This window comes from Rutilus rutilus (genome assembly GCF_951802725.1).
Source record: "Rutilus rutilus genome assembly, chromosome: 1".
NCBI classification, from domain to species: domain Eukaryota; kingdom Metazoa; phylum Chordata; class Actinopteri; order Cypriniformes; family Leuciscidae; genus Rutilus; species Rutilus rutilus.
This window is the reverse complement of record NC_140209.1, coordinates 2,572,585-2,594,010: the sequence shown is the minus strand read 5'-3', so window position 1 is coordinate 2,594,010 and position 21,426 is coordinate 2,572,585. Positions and strand designations below refer to the sequence as shown.

The following is a 21,426-nucleotide window of genomic DNA, read 5'->3' as shown; positions in this document are numbered from 1 at the left end:
ACTTTACAATACTTTTAAAATCTGTTTTTTTAATTCAGGAAACTGCTAAAAATAAAAAAGAAGGGAGACTAACAGTAATGCTCTCGAGTGCAAAAGAATATCTTATAAACTCTTCAGAGCAGATGTGTGTTGAGCCAGTGTGGTTCACAATACGCACGTCTCACACGTTTCACCCGTGTAAAGCAACACTTCACTGTGGGACAGTGTCACCAACACTACGGAAACTCTAGCAGAATTTAAACACTGAGTTGGTCAGAACAGAGGAAGTTAATAACCACAGGAGGAGCTGATGATGTTAAAGTCTTTACAAAGGGGACTTTACAAATGCTCACATAACATAAGCATTTTAGAGCTTATAATATGAATAATGCTCAACGTTAAGTATGAAGTAAAAGAATGATGAACAACCGCTAACAAATCTGGATAAACAGAATCACACAAGAATTGAAACATTGGAATAGCGTGAAGGAGAAGATGAGTGCACTTCCAACCGCACAACCTCGAAGTACCCAGTCCCACCAGGTGTATGCAGTCTGTGCCGATCGGGTAGATGAGCTAGACAGGATCTGTGCAGCAAGTTTGTCTCCACTTGCGCTTGAGAGAGGTGGTACTCTGTTTGGAGGATGACGTTCTGTACCAGGTCCATTGTGTCGACCAAAGCTTGTGTTCTGTGTTCATTAAAGGTGTCGTCCCACCATGGGGAGACCTTTGGCATCCTTCCGAGGATGTCGATCTGTCCCATAGAGAAGTCCTCTGCCACTTCCAAGCAAAAGGAGTGATTAGCAGGACAGGTCAGTCCTCCATATGTGAACGAATTCATCCCACTGATGACGCACCACTGTGTATGAGACACTTGAACAGCATTTGAATGGCCATGCAATGATTCAACATTTATGAGTTTGCTATCATTGGAAGAGAAAGGCTGCAATGTGTAACATGTACAGACAACATAATTATGAGTTTCAAGACAACAAGTGCGACTGGTAAACAAGGTCTCCGTACCCTTCAAAGACATATATCCAGTGAGGTGATCCCATTTAATTACCTGATCTTTAACTACCACTCCAATGGAGCGAATAGTAGTGGAATTTGGATAAACTTGATCTGGGTGGATTAAAGGAAAAGTGGCAAAAAACCCAATGCAACCAATACATTCGTTTCCAGTATACATCATAACTGTGGATAACAGTTCTGAATATTTGACTTGTTTTATTTTTTTTTTTATTTTTTTTTTCTGAAGAGAACCATCTATGCAAATCTAGAACCTCAATTAAGTCATTCAGAACATGTCTCGGGGTCTTGTGAAGACGAAGGTCTAAAATGTCCTGTCTTGTTGCAGTGAACATATCTTGTGCATATGATCTGCAGGCTAAGTCACGTTCGATGGTACGGGTCTGATTGAACAATGTGTGGCTGACCGTTAGAAGCGCCTGCGCCTCAGAACGAACCGCTTTGATAATGTTATCATTGCTATTGGTGATGTGTTGAAATCCAGTGGCCATCTGATCTGTCAACCATGTGGAGAATTGGGATTGTTTAGTTATTTAAAGGTGTTGGCTAGTGAATTAATAAATCCGAACAAGCCGGCTATCCCGCTGAGGTCTCGTTTTAAGAGAGCAAGTGGAATTTGGACGGCAAGTCTGTCTTTGTAATCAGAAATTAAATCATCGATTCGTGACTCTAGCCATGCATATGACTCATCATTAACATTACAATGTTTTGTATAGGCAGAGAGTATGTTGGAAATGTTGTAAGTCACATGTGTCATTACCAAATTTACATAATGTAATAAAGTTTTGTTAATGTTTCCTCTAATCAATCCACCAGGAGGAATTCTGGACACTTTTTGGGTTTAGTGTATCCACAGGAGGTCAGATTAAAACAATACATAAGAGTCCATGAACAGTTGTGTGGGACTGTTGAAATTGTCCATGCTACAGTATGTGAACATTCTCCAACACAATACGTTCCTTCCTTTTGGTTGGTCCACACAAATGTTTTTGCTCGTTATGTGTGTACGATGTGAGATCGTACATTAACTCTGTGAACCTCATGTGTGTGTCATTATGTGTTTCTGTATGTGTGCACCTATATGCTGCAGGTTCCAGATTTTTAACATTCTAGCACAATTCTGGGTCTATGCCATTGTTGATGTTTTTGTGTAGAGTGTACATGTCACCTATTGTGTCGCCTGAATCTATTTTAAGTTGATACCAGGCAGTGTGGTTGTGCATGAATTTTGGTGCTCGAGTGTATCCTGAAATGTTTCCTGAAGGTGGGTGGGTGCTACCTGAACTACAGCAAATTTGTGGTGTGCAATCTGGATCCGGTACTATACCGGGAGGCCATGTAGCTGTTTCTTTAGGTGCGACTGTGATTTCTGGTGTGGACGGCCCCTTGGAGTATTTCCACACCCACCTCCCACATTTCAGGTTGTGTGTGAGTGAAACCCTTTGGCCCAGTCTGATGCACGTGGGCCCGGACACTTTTCTTTCATCCGGCCTCCATGGGATCGCTGCAGTCGACCTGGAAGGCAGGAAGAGAAGACAGTGACAGTTATTTATTTATTCTGTGTACCTTTAAATGATTTGCACTGAGACATGTGATACCATCGCAGTCATACGTTGTGGCCACACAGCTGTTGCATGCAGCTTTAATTTCATATGGGCCATCTGGGTGTGAATGCACCTTGCTTCACAAAAACACGTATCGTTACCATGTCTCCTTCTGAGAGTTTCACCTCAGAGTTTGGGTTGAATTGTGCATCATTTGTTAGGTCTGATTGCTGTTGTTTCAGAGCAGCGTGTGCATGTAGCACTTCCAGCCTCTCTCGTAATTTCTTCAACACAGACTGTTGAGTTGCGCTCACGAGAGGCTCCAGGTCTGCTGGGGTAATTTCTGGGTCGATGGGCAGCTTCATGACTCTTCCAGTCATGAGTTCGAATGGACAACTGTAAAGTGTTCATGTAGTGTCAGGCATAATGCGCACCCTTTGGATTTTTGATATTTATTCAAATAAATGTAAGTTTGCTATCGAAGTTAGAAACGTGTATGCCGATGTTGTATGCAACTTTAGAGACGTTCCCTAAATGTGCGAATGTCCAATGTCAAGCCAATTTTACATTTAGTCATTTAGCAGACGCTTTTATCCAAAGCGATTTACAGTTAAACTAACAATAGGACAACAATATGCAAGTGCTATGACAGTTTAAGCTAATGCAGTACACGTAGGCATACTATAGAGAGAGAGAGAGAGAGAGAATAGAATAGAAGAGAAAGTGTTAGTATTAATTGATCAAGTGTTGATTTTATGCCAGTATATCACGAAACGCTCAGCATGAAACTTTGCGCGATAAGTTCATATTCTGAGTCCATCTTCTTGCCTGAAGCCAACAGCCTACTTCCTCAATAAGGTGCAAGATTGGTCTTTCATTGGTCTTCCCAAACTTTTTAGCCCGCGACCCCCATGATAAATGCGCTGCTACCCCGCGACCCGCACCTCCCCCACCCCAGGGTCCGAAATTAACTTTTTGGCTCACCTGCCACCGGGACTGGGAGATGAAAAAATCCACTAGCCAAGCATATTTTTTACCGGCCAAAATAATAAACAACCTTTTTTTTTTTTTGGTCACATATACATTCATTTCAGTTGGCTACTTTTAATTGAGATAATAAGGTAGGCCTATTATGTTGAATACAAACATAAAAAAAATGTCCAGAGCAAAATCTGAAATGTATAATAAAAAAAGATTAATATATTGGTATATTGATGTTTAATATTATTTTAATATAGTTTAAATATTGATGATTACAAGCTTGGGGGAATTGCAATTAATTACAGCAAATTGTGCAATTAATTAGTAAAAAATTTTTGCCCGATTCCCAGCCCTAATGAGGGAAACCGATTATAATCCTGTTCTTGGTAGAGAAAGCTGATGACATGGCATGACAAGTTATTGAATGAAACATAAACACAGCTTTTGTGTGTTTATCATCTTTTCCGCATATACTGACACAGATAATCATTTTCATTTTAAGAATGAATGTCTTCGTCAACAACAAGCTCTTTTGCACCCCCTGCTGGTGAGGTCGACTAACAGCAGATGGAGAGTATGCTCGGTAATCTACTGCAGTTCCTGGACGTCACTGTTGAATTTACTGTCGAATTTGAACCACTGAATTTGTGGAAGCGAAATAAAATAGACCGGAAATTGCCTGTTGAATATTATAGGTTGTATTTTTAAACAGTTTGAATATTTTGGAAGTGAAATATGAAAGGTGAATATGGATTATTGAATTTTTAATAATGAAAATGTGTTTGAAATGTTTTTAATTGAAATATTAACAGCTTTAATATTCAACCATGTTGAATTTCAGCCCATAAAAATGCAAGCCCTAAAAATACAATGCATTAAAATGCAAGCAGGGTTAATGCAATGCCTATTTTTTTTTCCAAGTAGTGCAATTCAACAGGCTTTTTATTTCAAAAACATTTGACATTATTTTACTTCCATACAATTTAATTTCTAACATGATAAATACTGAAATTAATGATTTTATTGACACTACGTTGTACTTTTGCAAAAAAAAAAAAAAACGTACGTGGGCTTCCTCAACATTGATTTCAATCGTCTCTGGGTTTATTTCGCTGCTGATTCGTATATCATAGTAATAGTGCAGTTAAATGTTTGTTACATTTGTTGATTGGGATTGAGTCAGTTTAAATTAATCACGTTTATGGCATGATGTTTATTTGTTTCATTACACTCTGAATTGAAGTCTGCTTACCATATTCACCTTATTCCGCCCCGCCCACTTTTACTTCTGTCCAGGACTTCCGTTGTAAACCACCTTCCGGTTTAGCGGACCCTCATTCAATTTCGAGGAGAACTGCAGAGAAGTCTCACTGATAAAATGTCACATAAGATAAGCTAATTTGTGCCAAATGTGCTATGTACGTGTGTACCAACAGCACAGCAATGCACTGTTTCTCGGGGTAATTTTTAAACGACTTTTAGGTGTTTATATGACCCGTCTGCCTGTCTGATAGCAGCCCGGCCGATGTGTAGTGTTTAGCCTACATTAGCCACACACATCTAATGTTGTAATGGTCTCACTACAGGACACATACACATGCTATACCTTGTTTGAAAGCTATGGTCCTCTAGAATTCAGTCGCTGGATTTATTTTACAGCCATTACTTGTGTTAGAGATCAAACCATAAGAAATTGCAGCTAGCAGTTAGCTAAGCTAACGTTACCCTCTTGTTCATCTAGTTGAGGCTCTACTTTCTTTCTACACCAGTTCGTGGCTATTTTTTTCTCATCTGTTGGCTATACACTGCAAATGTATCTGGTGATTAAGCAAACAAACTGTGGTGTAATAATGTTTCAAACTTTACATGTAGTAGTGTTTGTGCACATCTTCATAACTAAGTAATAGCTATTAGAAAGACACAGCTATTAAATAATTTGATTGTGGCATTGTTTCAAAAGCTTCAAGTGAAATGTACTTTATTAGTACGTTGCAGCAGTTGTTAATAACCATAGGCCAACGCATTTGGCTATAATATTATAGTCTATCTACTTATATCAAGACAGATAACAGATTGGACCAGGGCAAACAAAGCGCTAAGTAGCTAAACCAGGAAGTGAGATTACGCGGATGGCGCCACCCAGTGCTACTTCCGGAATAAGGTGAATAGGCTGTTTCTTGTTCCTCTGACCTCCCCTCAATTAATCAGATCCAGTCTGACTAAACTGAAAAAAATATTTTCTGATATTTTCATATAAAATGCTTCATTATCCATTTTAAATGTGGAATTAAACCCACTTCCCACTATTGCATGTTACGCAATCATGTTTTTAGGTATCTAAAAACTTTTTCAGATCTTTGCTTTTTCAGGCAATGACCAACATGATGAGGAGGACAAGCCAGTTTTGGTGATTGAACCCCAAGCTATTTGTCTGGTGAACATGAAGAGGGAACACCGGCAAGAAGAATTTGCTTCGAATGCTGGAAGTCCAGATGTGAAACTGGTATTTCAATGGGGAAAGGTGTTCTTTATTATTTTTTAAGAAACTCATACAGGTTTGGAACAACATCAGGGTGAGTAAATGATGACAGAATTGTAGTTTTTGGGTGAACTATCCCTTGAAATTGTATTTATTTATTTTTTATTCCAGATTTACTCAATGTTACACCGTGGGCCAGTAAGAGAAGGATAATTTCAGAGAATGAGAAATGTTATGTTATTTAATTACATTTTGCTAATAAAGTTATACAAATCATTCCACTGAATTGACATGGTAATTGTTGCTACGATCAAGCTCTTGTGTTTAAAAGTTTAAAAGTGTTCTTTAGAAAGTTCTGGATCTTCCTCCAGCGTGAAGAAGGAAGGGTGTGTGTGTGTGTGTGTGTGGACACTGTTTCAGATACAGCAGAATAACCCCTGGGGTCAAGCTCAAGCTTTATTAAGCTCCCTTATGCACAAATAGAAACAACTGACATATACAGGACATCTCAAAAGTAACAAAGTTCTACTATCTAAGGATCTAAAGTTAAAAGTGAAGAAAATTTATTTGAAATACTGTGTGTTACTGTTATATTTTTGTTTTTATTTCATTTTTCTTTAATTCGTTCAATCTCAAAAGAGACATTTCATGCAAAAGAGCAAACAAATAGAAAAACACACTTACCTTTTCATTAATTAGCTGCATTCCAGTGGTCTGAGTGGTTAATTAGTTTTATTCTTTTCTTAAGATCATCTTTGCAAATTTTTGCTTTTAAATTGTATTGTTTGGCAGCCGTTACACTGTCCAGTCCATATTAATCACTTTTATCCAGTCTAAAGAACTCCATCATTCCCCTCTGTTCAACAGAAGCACTGCCCACTTACAACATTATGAATCAACAAAACTTCCAAGAACTCAATTATTTATTTATTTATACATGTGTATATGTGTGTATATGTTAATGTATCACAACCCATCTAACAAATATTGAGGATTTGTTCTGCATGATATCAGCATTGACCAGCAGGTGTCGCTGTGTGCATTCCAAACCTGGAGAAATCAGCCACTTTTACACACATCAGCGCTATACAGAGAGATATATAAGTTGCAGGGCGAGCTCAACCTAAAGCCTAGTTTGAGCTTGGCCTGCGAACTTAAAGGGATAGTTCACCCAAAAATGAAAATTCTGTCATCATTTACTCTCCCTCAAGTTGTTCCAAACCTGTATGACTTTCCTTTATTCTGCTGAACACAAAAGAAGATATTTTAAAGAAGGTTGGTAATTAAACAGTTGCTGGTCCCCATTGACATCCATAGTATATTTTTTTCCTACTATGGAAGTCAATGGGGTCCATCAGTCGTTTGGTTACCGACTTTCTTCAAAATATCTTCTTTTATGTTCAGCAGAATAAAGAAAGTCATACAGGTTTGGAACAACTTGAGTAAATGATGACAGAATTTTCATTTTTGGGTGAACTATCCCTTTAAAGGTCATAGGAAGAGAGTGTGTGTGTGTGTAGCTATCGCTACATGACATGTTTCAGGGTGTTAAAACCACATGTGTTTTTGAAGAGAACTTGGAGCATCTCTAGATTCACAGATAGAAAAGGTGTGAAGCCGAAGAGGGTCAAAGGGAACAGGGGAACTTTCCATATAGAGCTTTTGGTGTGTGTGCTGCGTAAGACATGAGTGATAAGATCTGTAGATAATCTGAATATGTGCTTTCACAAGCTTATGTTAGTGAAGGGACTCGGATAAGTCCCAACCTTTACCTTATAAGGGAATTAAGTGTACTAAGATGAAAGCCCATAGATAGAAGGCGGCCCAAAAAAGAGGGTTTTTTCGGGTCCACAACTCGGGTGAAGACTCTCATGTGTTTATTATTCTGAATCTTTTTAACAAAGTCATGTTGTGGTGATTCGTAAAACTTGTTAAACAAGTCTCAGAGTAATTTTCCATATTATTATTTCATGAATTTAGTAATTAAATATTAATGCTAGCGAACGTCCAGTGCATTCGAACTCCAGATTGATCTGGTTCGAGGCTCCGCCGTGTGTGTGCGCGTGTGTGTCTGTGCGCGGGTGTGTGTGTCTGTGCGCGTGTGTGTGTGTCTGTGTGCTCGTGTGTGTCTGTGCGCGGGTGTGTGTGTGTGTGTGTGTGCCGAGGACCCTGAATCGACATCAGACATCCCTAATCTAGAAGGTAAGGGAAATGTTTAATTTAAACAGATTATGATTATGTCTGAGAATGATTTATGTGTTACAGCGGTATAAAAATGCAACAAGCTTCATGTATTGAGTGTTGGCTGTAAACCCGTGATCCAGGAACATCCGGATTAAATAATCAGATTCTAAATATATAGTACTTGTAATTAGATTACATTACATTTTAATATACTTGTAGTCAGACTACAATTACTTTGTGTCACAGACATCACTGGTGAAATAAACATAAAGCCTAATGTTGCAGTGTATGATGGGAACCACCAATCAAAGCTCATCCGTCCTTGTTGTGCATACAGTTCGACACAACTACACAAGCATTTTTTTTAACCGAACGTTAACGTTACTCTGTCAACAGCCTATTGTCTAAATTACCGAGCTAACAGAGCTACGTAAACTAAGAGCGAACATGAGAGCACCCGACGGCAGACGTCAATAAAGCAGCGTAATGGAATAATCTCCCGATCAAACTCCGCTTCCCGAAGTTTATAAACTGCCTCAGGAACCCAGTTAAGATACAAAAATCTATTCAACAAAAATAGTGATGCAGTTAAGTGTTTTTCACTCGGCTCAGCCGAACCCTCTCTGTTGCTGTGTGGAGCAGCCTGTGTCCGTCACTCACTCATCCGGGCATGCACTGCGGTCTCATGAGGAAACGCACCTTTTTGACAAAGTTTTTCTTGTTCCCGAATACAAAACATGTTATTTGTGCCTTTCCGAACACCATATTCGGGTTCGTCTCCACCCCGATGCAATGTCTATTATTTTCTAATTTGATCTTTCAACTTACTGATTATCTTTATTAACTGCTGTGCACGATTAATCGGTTCGTCTCGAGGGGGTTGAGTCTTGGTGGAAGACCTTCGCCAGCGTCTTTCTCTCCTTCTTCACCGTCTTGCGAGATCTCTTTGCGTGGTTCCTCTGGAGGTGTTCAACTACAAGATCGCCCATAACAATCTCAACTTTGTCCAACACTCAACACATTACATGGGGGTTTTGTAGAGGAAAGTTGAGTGTCACTCAGAGTCAAGACCATTCAAGACCACAGAGCAAAATCCTCAGTGTTAAAGTACACAGTTCAGAGTCTATATGAGCCCAATCTACAGAGAGGACAAAGTTACACTGGTATAGTGTCACTATATAGCAACGGATGTAAACACTCGGTTGGTCAGATGAGAGGAAGTTAATAACCACAGGAGGAGCTGATGATGTTTAAAGGAGGAGCTGTAACTATATATAATGAAGAGGAAGACTGACAGAAACAGAAAATGGCTGATAAGTGTGATCTGTGTCTGCTGGGACTGATCATTCTCTCTTCACTTCTCACAGGTAAAGAAATCTGTATTTTCTCTAAAGACATTTAGTGGAATTAGTCTGGAAAGAGTTCATTTGAACATGCTCAGTTTATTCTTGCACACATTCACGTTGTGATCTCAGAGTTGTGTATTGATACACACAGATCATACTGTATTATTCCTGATACTGGACATAGTGTCACTCAAACATCTGATGATGAAGAATTATCTTCATATTAAGAGTGTGTCAGTGATTTGAACAGCTCTCTGATAAAGACTAATAGTTTATTCTGGAGAGTGTGTTGTTTGCTTTAAGTCAGGAAAAATACTATGATTTAAAACTTCTGCTTTTTATGCTGGTGTGTTTTATGTTTCATTTATTAATATACATCATAATGATCACTGAGATATACTGTGTTTCAGGAACCAGTGGAGTGGATGATGTGTTCATCAGTTCTGGTGAAAATGTCTCTCTGTCCTGTAATAAAGCTCTTTCTGACTGCAAATCAACTACATGGATCTACTCTAACAGACTTTCATGGAGAGTTAAACTGATTACTGGAGGGATAAAGAAGAACGACACAGAGAGACATGAGAGACTGAGTCTGGAGTCTGACTGCTCTCTGAACATCAAGAACGTCACAGGAGAAGATTCTGGATTATACTACTGCAGACAATCTGTGAATGGAGAACAACAAGGACCTGTTGCTGATGTTTATCTGTATGTTCTTCATGGTAAGTTTATGATTATGTGGTCAATTTAAAAAGGGCAGATTCTCCCTTTAAACTCAGATGATGAATGAAGAGTCTGTGATTTGTGTCTTGTGTTCAGTTTCAGTGTCTCCATCATCATCATCATCTTCATCATCATCTTTATCATCCTCACAGACTGAGATCAGTCCAGGCCGCTCTGTGACTCTCTCCTGTCAGTTGTATTCATATTATAGATTCTCCTGTTATGATTGGGTCAGTTCTAGGGGATTTGAGCTGTTGTGGGTGAATCAGGCTGGTGTTGATCTGAAGACAGACTCCAGATATCAGATATTATCATCATCAGCTCCAGATCGCTGTATCATCCTCACTCTGACTACAACACTCCTGAATGAAGATGACAACAGAGAGTGGAGATGTCAGCTTACTCGCAGAGATCAGCTGGAGACCTCAGTCAGATACACTGTCAAGTATTCAGGTGAGAAAACACTCTTTTCTGACAGATTTGTGAAAACTTCCACAGATTGGCTCTACTCTTTCTGATGGCTTCATACGTTTTGGAGTTGGAAAATATTAGTGGTCAAAGTCATAAACTGCATAACAATCCTTATAATTCCCAATATTGGCCTCCTACATGGGTCATACATGAGATATTGCATAAATCAGACGAGTGTATTAAAGCCTAGTATGACCCATGTAGGAGGTCGGCTTTAGGAATTATAAGGCTTATGTCCTTCATTCAAGCTGAAGGTTTATTTGCAGAAGCTCAACTGTGTTTCACTCTCATATAAACCAGGAATAAATTATACAGTAACACAGTAATACAGTTCCCTTTCGAGGGAACTCGAACTGCGTCGGTGACGACACTAGGGGAACGCCCTTCAGCGTAGCACGTCTGAATTCATGAATGAAACCGAATCCAATCCTATTGGCGTTGCGTGATGACGTAGTGTGTGACGGCATATACGGATGTGTACAAAAGCACGCCGGCACACAGAAATGTCAGCTTTTTGCTATTCAGCAAGCGCTCTGTGTGTGTGAAACAATTCTGTCCTATTTGGTGTTGTATGTTCTGTAAAGTCTGCATTGCAAAATAGAATAGGGGCTCGGATTTCGCGTTTGCTGAGGCAGCGCGTAGATTACGAGTCTACTCTGCAATAAGATTCTGTGGCTTGGATCTCGTGTTTGCCGAGGCAGCGCGTAGATTTTAACTCTGCATTTCAATACAGAATCTAGTAACTCGGATCTCGCGTTTGCCGAGGCAGCGCGTTGATTACGAGTGTACTTTGCAATAAGATTCTGTGGCTGGGATCTCGCGTTTGTCGAGGCAACACGTAGATTTAAGGTCTGCTTTGCAATACAGAATCTAGTAGCTCGGATCTCGCGTTTGCTGAGGCAGCGCGTTGATTACGAGTGTACTTTGCAGTTTGCTATACGATTCTATGACTGACATCTCGCGTTTGCCGAGGCAGCGCGTAGATTGAATGTCTGCATTGCAATACAGAATCTAGTAGCTCGAATCTCGCGTTTGCCGAGGCGCGCGTTGATTACGAGTCTATTTGCAGTTTGCAATAAAGATATAGGCATGTAGTCATAACTCGCCGCACACAGTGCGTTTCGGGTCTCTCAGCCGCGCCTGTTGACTTTCTTCTCGAGAGATGAAAGCCAAATTTATTGTGAACCACTCGAATCTCGCGTTTGTTGAGACAGCGCGTTAAGGGTCTGCAATAAAAGGGACACACGCGATCTGGGAAATAATACTGTTTGGGTGCGAGGCATTCACAGTCAGCTCCTGAGGGTGCTGGCAGGCTGTTCATTGTGAAATAACTCGCCGCACACAGTCGTGCGTTTCGGGTGTTTCAGCCTCGCGCCTGTTGACTTTCTTCTCGAGGGATGAAAGCCAATTTGTAACGGCTCGCGTTTGCCGAGGCAGCGTGTAGTAGATCGTATAAATAAGTATTTAAACAGTATTCTGGTGCACTATCCAGTGTTTATGGCTACATTTAATTCTGAGGAATTAAAATAATTAAAATATTATCTGACTTTAGAACTTGGTTAGATATTTGAATTCAGCCTAATATCTGAAGGAGAGTGTCGCTTCTAGAAGTCCCCCTCAAAAAAAAAAAAAAAAAGCAAAAGCTGAGTTTGGGACTCTAGGCGGCGCTCTCGCCCAAGCCTCCTGAGAAGACGGATCTGAGGACTGTCCTTCAGGCCAGGAAGGTGTCGGGAGAGAGGTCCTAACTTATGTGAGACCTTGGAGGGCCCCCCAAAAAGAGAGCGATAGAGATCCTCCCTCTCACCGGGCCCTCAGGAAACTAGTGTCAGCATCCCGCCGCTAATTGCGCTTCGGGACACATCAGTTTCCAGCGAACGCACGCTGCTCTGTCTGCCCCAAGAGCTTGCGGCCGGGCAGCGCTGGCGTCCGCACACCGAGAGTCGTTTTCGATTATTCCCTGTCGGTCCTCCGCTTCAGGGTATCGTCAAGGGCTCTCACAAGACACTTGACACCAACCCTTAGGGGCTGGTTCCCTTGCTGAATTTTTGTCGAGGCATGGCAACGTCTCCCCAATATTTCTCCATGGGTCCTGCGCACTGTAGAAATAGGGTACAGGCTCCAGTTCCAGGCTGCCCACCAAAAAAGAGGTAAGTATCAACGGGGTGGTTTGGACTGCAGTAGACCCAGAGCAGGGTCTGGTGTTAGAACAGGAAGTTTACTCGCTGCTGGCAAAAGGGGCCATAGAGCATGTTCCCCCACCAGTCAGGGAGTCCGGATTCTACAGCCGGTACTTCATAGTTCCGAAGAAGGATGGAGGGTTGCATCCACTTTTAGATCTGAGGCACTTGAATCGGTCTCTGAGGAGGTTCAGGTTCAAGATGCTCACTATTCCCATGATCGTGAGTCAAATTCAATCCGAGGATTGGTTTGTCACGATAGATCTAAAAGACGCCTACTTCCACATCTCCATCCTTCCATCTCACAGGAAGTTCCTGAGGTTTGCTTTCGGGGGCGAAGCTTACCAATATCGGGTTCTTCCGTTCGGCCTAGCACTCTCCCCTCGCACATTTACCAAGTGTATGGATGCAGCTCTAGCACCCCTGAGGCTCGAGGGCATCAGGGTGCTCAATTACATCGACGACTGGTTAATATTGGCCCAGTCGCGAGAGCTGGCGATTCGGCATCGAGATGTCGTCCTCGCCCGCATCCAGAGCCTGGGGTTAAGACTCAACACGAAGAAGAGCGTGTTGACACCAGCCCAGAGAACCACGTTCCTGGGAGTGGTGTGGGACTCGGTCACGATGCGGGCTCAGTTGTCTCCTGCTCGGATCGAGTCTATCCTGACCACAGTGTCCAGGTTGAAGCTAGGCCAGGCCGTCACTGTCAAACACTTTCAGAGAGTGTTGGGTCTCATGGCAGAAGCGTCCAGCGTGATACCTTCTGGCCTGCTACACATGAGAGCTTTGCAGTGGTGGTTGAGAACCAAGGGGTTTTCCCCGAGGGGAAACCCATTCCGCTTGATAAGGGTTACGCACAGATGCCTTCGTTCCCTGTCAATTTGGAAGAAGCCTTGGTTCTTGTCCCAGGGTCCCAATTTGGGAGCGTTATGTCGCCGAGTATCTATTTCGACAGACGCCTCCCTCACGGGCTGGGGCGCGGTCATGGACGGCCGTTTTACGAGAGGCCTCTGGCAGGACCATCATTCCTCTTGGTACATAAATTGCCTAGAAATGTTGGCGGTGTTCCGGGTTTTGAGGAGCTTCCTGCCAGACCTCCATGGTCGCCATGTCCTTGTAAGAACCGACAACATGTCGGTGGTGTCTTATTTGAACCGCCAGGGGGGTCTGAGGTCGCGCCCTCTGTGCAGACTGGCGCATCAGATCCTCCTGTGGTCCCAGCGGAGACTATCGTCTCTCAGGGCGATGTATGTCCCGGGGGACCAGAATCAGGGAGCAGACGTCCTGTCGAGGCAGGGGCTGAGGCCCGGGGAGTGGCGACTCCACCCAGAGGTGGTGGAAGCCATGTGCGTGAGATTTGGCCCAGTGGAAGTGGATTTTTTTCGCGTCTCAAGAGACGTCCCACTGTCCACTGTGGTTTTCTCTCAGGCATCCAGCTCCGCTGGGGCTGGACGCCATGATGCAGACGTGGCCGAGGCTGCGTCTGTACGCATTTCCCCCGATCGCTCTGCTCCCAGCAGTTCTGGAAAGGGTCCGTCGAGACAGAGTCAGTCTACTTTTAGTAGCCCCGTTTTGGCCGGCCCGAGTATGGTTTTCGGACATCATTTCACTCCTGGCAGGCCCGCCATGGCAGATCCCTCTGAGGAGGGACTTGCTGTCCCAGGCGGAGGGCTCAGTTCTCCACCCTCGACCCAAGCTGTGGAAACTGTGGGTCTGGCCCCTGAGGGGGCACAGTACCTAGAAGCCGGCCTGTCAGCTGGAGTGGTCGAAACCATATTAACTTCCAGAGCTCCCTCCACGAGGAAGTTATACGGCCTTAAGTGGAATGTATTTTCCGTTTGGTGCAGAGAGCGTGACTTGGACCCAGTTAACTGCCCAGTGGCTTCAGTACTGGAGTTTCTCCAAGACCGCTTTTCTGCCGGGCTTACCCCGTCCACACTCAAGGTTTATGTGGCTGTCATTGCGGCTTTCCACGCTCCTCTGAGTGATGGCCCGCTGGGGAGGCATCACTTGGTCGTACGCTTCCTACGTGGAGCCTGGAGGATGAGACCTGCGACTCGCGCCAGAGTTCCCTCTTTGGACCTGGCAGTGGTTCTCGAAGGGCTGGCCGAGGCTCCCTTCGAACCACTGGAGTCGGCTGAGGCCAAGAACCTTTCGTTTAAGGTGGTCTTTTTGTTGGCCATTACTTCTCTGAGGAGGGTAGGAGATCTCCGGGTGCTCTCTATTTCCTATGGGTGCTTGGAGTTTGCTCCAGGCAACATTAAGGCCATCTTACATCCCAGGCCCGGCTATTTGCCCAAGGTGCCATCTAATGTGGCACGGCCTATGGTTCTGCAGGCATTTCATCCTCCACCTCACGTGACGGCGGATGAGGAGAGACTTCATCTGCTCTGCCCTGTCAGAGCACTGCAGTGTTATATTCAGAGGTCCTCCTCATGGCGGAAGTCAGACCAGTTGCTGGTGTGTTTTGGGTCGCCCAAGAAGGGGCTTCCCACCTCTAAACAGACCATCAGTAACTGGATCGTTCAGACTATTTCCCTGGCCTATCAGGTGCGCAAATTGCCTTCACCTAAGGCCGTGAGAGCTCACTCCACCAGAGGCATGGCGTCCTCTAGAGCCCTCCTTTCAGGGGTTTCTATCCATGACATATGTGAGGCGGCTGGCTGGGCCACTCCGCACACATTCATGAGGTTTTACAGTCTGGACCTTCCCTCTACACCCGGTGCACGAGTGCTTTCGTCCTAAGTGCGCCTGAAGACAGCTTCACACTAGGATGAGCGGGGTTCGTTGTGGTATAGTGGGTATCTCGTTCCCCTAGTGTCGTCACCGACGCAGTTCGAGTTCCCTCGAAAGGGAACGTCTCGGGTTACGTATGTAACCCTTGTTCCCTGAGAAAGGGAACGAGACACTGCGTCGGTTCGCCACACCTCACCCCGCCTGGAGCACTTGCTTCATAGCAAAAGCTGACATTTCTGTGTGCCGGCGTGCTTTTGTACACATCCGTATATGCCGTCACACACTACGTCATCACGCAACGCCAATAGGATTGGATTCGGTTTCATTCATGAATTCAGACGTGCTACGCTGAAGGGCGTTCCCCTAGTGTCGTCACCGACGCAGTGTCTCGTTCCCTTTCTCAGGGAACAAGGGTTACATACGTAACCCGAGACGTTATACAGTAACACAGTAATACAGTTATACAGTAATACAGTACAGTCTCTTCTCAACTACTGCCACTGTAAACTGTGATGATGAACACAAACTGCATGTGATGATCGATATGAACATATGATGTTAATGTCCTACAGGTGATGCGTCTGAACATTCATCTTCTGCAGATCCAGTCGCTTCACCAACACTGATTCCAGTCAGAAGCTCAAACTCTGAGAAGACATCAAGCCGAACTACAGCAGCAGCTCCTACACAAGGTTCATGATCACATGATCACTGTATAAATAGATTTATTTTTGGTGAATGGCGATAGTCATTCTCCTCCTGACAGCTTGAGAGTGAAGTAAGAAGATAATAGACGACAGACTCGTGCACATATTCATCATTTCTGTGATGTGAAGCTCCAGTATTATGTGATGATGATGTTGTGTATATGTGGCATTATGTGTTGAACTGAACTAACAGACGTGTGTCACGGGAAGTCAAAAGGTGAGGCGAGGGTTCAAGTGCAGAAAGGAATTTTAATGAATAAACAACAAAACAGACCAAAAACCAAAACTCCCTCGTGGGGGAAAAACAAGGCAGGCAAATACTCAAAACATAACACAGGGGAAAACAGAGACAACGATCCACACAGACTGCAAACAAGAGGGAACTAATAAAGGGAAACTAATCAGGGGGAACAGGTGGGAGAACTCAAACAATAATCAGATAACAAGTAGGGCGGGGCTAACAATGACACAAGCACATGGCACAACATAACAAACACCCAAGTGCAGAACAAGACAAGACAGACATGTGACATAACCCCCTCCATAAGGAGTGGCTTCCAGACACTCCACTAGAACGGGGGGGACAGACCAGGGCGGGACGGAGGGACAGGCCAGGGCGGGACGGGAGGGACAGAACAGGGCGGGACTGGAGGAACCAACCAGGGCGGGACGGGAGGAACAGACCAGGGCGGGACGGGAGGGACAGAACAGGGCGGGACGGAAGAGACAAACAGTCCATCGGGCGGCCAGGGTGGAGCAGATTGTCCATCGGGCGGCCAGGGCGGAGACTTTCCCTCGGGTGGCCAGTGCGGAGACTTTCCCTCGGGTGGCCAGTGCGGAGACTTTCCCTCGGGCGGCCAGGGCGGAGACTTTCCCTCGGGCGGCCAGGGCGGAGAAGACCCCTCGGGCGGCCACGGTGGTGAAGACCCCTCGGGCGGCCACGGCGGTGAAGACCCCTCGGGCGGCCAGGGCGGTGAAGACCCCTCGGGCGGCCAGGGCGGAGAAGACCCCTCGGGCGGCCTGGGCGGAGAAAACCCCTCGGGCGGCCACGGCGCAGGAACTGGAACAAACCCCACCGGCTCAGGCACTGGGACTGGCACCACCGGCTCAGGCCCTGGAACTGGCACCACCGGCTCAGGCACTGGAATTGGCATCACCGGCTCAGGCACTGGAACTAGTCCCACCGGCTCCGACTCAGACACCACCGGCCCAGGAACGGACATAGACACAAGAACAGGCACCAGAACAGGCACAGGAACAGACACCAGAACAGGCACTGGAACAGGCTCAGGAACAGACACTGGCTCCGGCTCAGGAACAGACACTGGCTCCGGCTCAGGAACAGACACTGGCTCCGGCTCAGGAACAGACACTGGCTCCGGCTCAGGAACAGACACTGGCTCCGGCTCAGGAACAGACACTGGCTCCGGCTCAGGAACAGACACTGGCTCCGGCTCAGGAACAGACACTGGCTCCGGCTCAGGAACAGACACTGGCTCCGGCTCAGGAACAGACACTGGCTCCGGCTCAGGAACAGACACTGGCTCCGGCTCAGGAACAGACACTGGCTCCGGCTCAGGAACAGACACTGGCTCCGGCTCAGGAACAGACACTGGCTCCGGCTCAGGAACAGACACTGGCTCCGGCTCAGGAACAGACGCGGGCTCCGGCTCAGGGACAGACGCGGGCTCCGGCTCAGGGACAGACGCGGGCTCCGGCTCAGGGACAGACGCGGGCTCCGGCTCAGGGACAGACGCGTGCTCCGGCTCAGGGACAGACGCGGGCTCCGGCTCAGGGACAGACACTGGCTCCGGCTCAGGAGCAGGAACAGACATCACCGGCTCAGGAACAGACACCACCGGCTCAGGAACAGACACCACCGGCTCAGGAACAGACACCACCGGCTCAGGAACAGACACCACCGGCTCAGGAACAGACACCACCGGCTCAGGAACAGACACCACCGGCTCAAGTGTGTGTGTAGCCCACACACACCACATGGCTGTGGCCATAATGGCCAGTGTCGCGGTCACTGAGGGCTCAGGCTCAGGAACAGACACCACCGGCCCAGACACAGGCTCGACGGCGGCCATCTTGTCCGAAGACCCAGTCTTGGTAGTGACCTTCTTGTCCGAAGACACAGGCTCTACAGGCGTAACGTGAACAGGTTCAGTGGTGGCCATCTTGTCCGAAGACACAGGCTCAGCAGACGTGACGGGAACACTCTCGGCGGCGACCATCTTGTCCGAAGACACAGGCTCGACAGGCGTAACGTGAACAGGTTCAGTGGTGGCCATCTTGTCCGAAGACACAGGCTTGGCAGACGTGACGGGAACACTCTCGGCGGCGACCATCTTGTCCGAAGACACAGGCTCGACAGGCGTAACGTGAACAGGTTCAGCGGTGGCCATCTTGTCCGAAGACACAGGCTCAGCAGATGTGACGGGAACACCCTCGGCGGCGGCCATCCTGTCCGAAGACACCGGCTCGGCAGACTTGACATGAACAGTCTCTGGCTGGGCAGACGTGACGTGAACCGTCTCTGGCTCCTCCGCAACGGAATCCTCCGGGATATTGGGGAGGCCGGAGGTCTTCCTCCTCCTCCGCCGTCTTCGATGGTGAGGTGCAGGTTCAGGTCTGGACGGAGTTAATGGTGGATGGAGCTCTGGGCTGGGCAGCGGCGATGCGTTCTCTGGGCTGGGCAGCGGCGATGCGTTCTCTGGGCTGGGCAGCGGCGATGCGTTCTCTGGGCTGGGCAGCGGCGATGCGTTCTCTGGGCTGGGCAGCGGCGATGCGTTCTCTGGGCTGGGCAGCGGCGATGCGTTCTCTGGGCTGGGCAGCGGCGATGCGTTCTCTGGGCTGGGCAGCGGCGATGCGTTCTCTGGGCTGGGCAGCGGCGATGCATTCTCTGGGCTGGGCAGCGGCGATGCATTCTCTGGGCTGGGCAGCGGCGATGCATTCTCTGGGCTGGGCAGCGGCGATGCATTCTCTGGGCTGGGCAGCGGCGATGCATTCTCTGGGCTGGGCAGCGGCGATGCATTCTCTGGGCTGGGCAGCGGCGATGCATTCTCTGGGCTGGGCAGCGGCGATGCATTCTCTGGGCTGGGCAGCGGCGATGCATTCTCTGGGCTGGGCAGCGGGGATGCAGGCGGGTCCGATGTATCCCACCGAGCACGATGGTGGAGATACTTAGCGAAACCCGGGAAGTCTAAAATTTCCAGCCCCTTCATCTCCCACTGAGGCAAGGGAACATCCAAACAAATATTAAATACATCTTTGAGGACTATATCCCCAAGCCCGAGTCCCTCTGCAGCCGCGCTGAATTTCCGGGCGAAATCCTTCACCCTGGTCCCCTGCTGTCGGAGGGAAACCAACCCGCTGAGTTTCATGATTCGCTCCAGGTGAGGGCAGGAATCCCTTTGCTGAATCCTCATTCTAGGTGGATCGTTCTGTCACGGGAAGTCAAAAGGTGAGGCGAGGGTTCAAGTGCAGAAAGGAATTTTAATGAATAAACAACAAAACAGACCAAAAACCAAAACTCCCTCGTGGGGGAAAAACAAGGCAGGCAAATACTCAAAACATAACACAGGGGAAAACAGAGACAACGATCCACACAGACTGCAAACAAGAGGGAACTAATAAAGGGAAACTAATCAGGGGGAACAGGTGGGAGAACTCAAACAATAATCAGATAACAAGTAGGGCGGGGCTAACAATGACACAAGCACATGGCACAACATAACAAACACCCAAGTGCAGAACAAGACAAGACAGACATGTGACAACGTGATCCACAGATCCAGCTGATCCAGCATCAGAAACTGGAGTCAGTGTGTCTGCTGGATCATTATACAGAGGTACGACACGTTCATTTATACTGACAGCTTTATAACATTAAACTATCAGTCAGTCTGTAAATGCTTCATCAATAACTGTTGATAGTTGAATACCCTTGACTTCAGTCATGTACAGTTTCTCTTCTTCCTCTCATGTTTCCTGCAGATCCTACTGTGGAATATCTATGTATTGAAGGCATCTAAAACATGCAACGCTTCATGTATGAAAACATTCAAATGCACAAATATTGATGAATCAATATAAAAAAAACTGGTACTGCGTTAGATTAAACTGGAAAGGCTCATCGTACTTGCATATTGTTGTCCTATTGTAAGTTTAACTGCTTCTGTTGTTCTCATTTGTAAGTCGCTTTGGATAAAAGCGTCTGTAATGTATGTAGATGTAATCCATGTCTATTTTGTATATCTATCTTGTATATTAATCCTCTTACTTATGCTTATTAATGTTGGTGTCTTGTAAGTCCATGCGGGCTGGGCTTAATCATACGCATGACACAATAATAAAACTTCATTCATTCATTCATTCATTCCATAAAGTTTAGAAAGTTTTTTGTGTGCAAATAACAGCCAAGATTTATTTTCATTTATATGGTTTTATGGATATATTTGCCTACAGTGTTGAAAGTCATTCTCTTGCGCTTCATATGTAAACTGCTTTAAATATAATATTAATACAGTAATGGACAGACTCAGACTGTATAATCTCTCTCTGTTCTGTGTGATGGAGCTGATTTGAGGATTCTTGGATCTTGTCTGTTCATTCCTGTTTTTAGCATCTTTTTTCATTTTGAATGATTGCTATAATTTTCTTAATAAACCTCTGCAGTTGTGTTTAATAAGTCTCCTTTCCTGAGATGTTTGTTAGGAATATGTTAATTCCCCTTCATGAGCTGGTAATGTATCTGTAAGTCCACTGAAGCGAGTTGTAGTTGAGAAGCCGCTTCAATAACCGAGAGCTAGATATTGGGTCTTAAACACCTCACGACACCCTGAAGGACCCACTGAGAGGTCAGACTTGAAGCACTGTTCCTGAGATGCTCTTCTTGGTGGTTAACTGTAAGCAGCAGACAGATCCAGCAAGAGGAGAACTGAGGATTCGGAGGCTCCTCTTGCCAGTCTCAGAGCTTCAATAACCGAGAGCAGGGCCGTCTCAGTTTAGTGGCGCTTCTGAAGCCAGACTGGTTGTTGTCCAGGAGGATGTTCTGTGTGA

General features: G+C 45.8%; 1 protein-coding gene and 1 pseudogene across 2 annotated transcripts; one reads left to right on the top strand and one right to left on the bottom strand.

Annotated features, from left to right (window-relative positions):
* Positions 1-410: 410 nt before the first annotated feature.
* Positions 411-1,768, bottom strand: LOC311299264 (annotated as a pseudogene). Its single transcript has one exon. The product of its transcript is annotated as an uncharacterized misc_RNA (transcript).
* A 7,396-nt stretch (positions 1,769-9,164) lies between these two features.
* On the top strand, positions 9,165-21,055 carry LOC311301686 (uncharacterized protein). The gene is made up of 6 exons (XM_084426960.1): positions 9,165-9,566; positions 9,956-10,267; positions 10,365-10,721; positions 16,225-16,344; positions 20,157-20,216; positions 20,362-21,055. Exons 1-6 carry the CDS (start codon positions 9,506-9,508, stop codon positions 20,397-20,399), a joined length of 948 nt encoding a protein of 315 aa, XP_084283086.1. The 5' UTR covers positions 9,165-9,505; the 3' UTR covers positions 20,400-21,055.
* Positions 21,056-21,426: the final 371 nt, after the last annotated feature.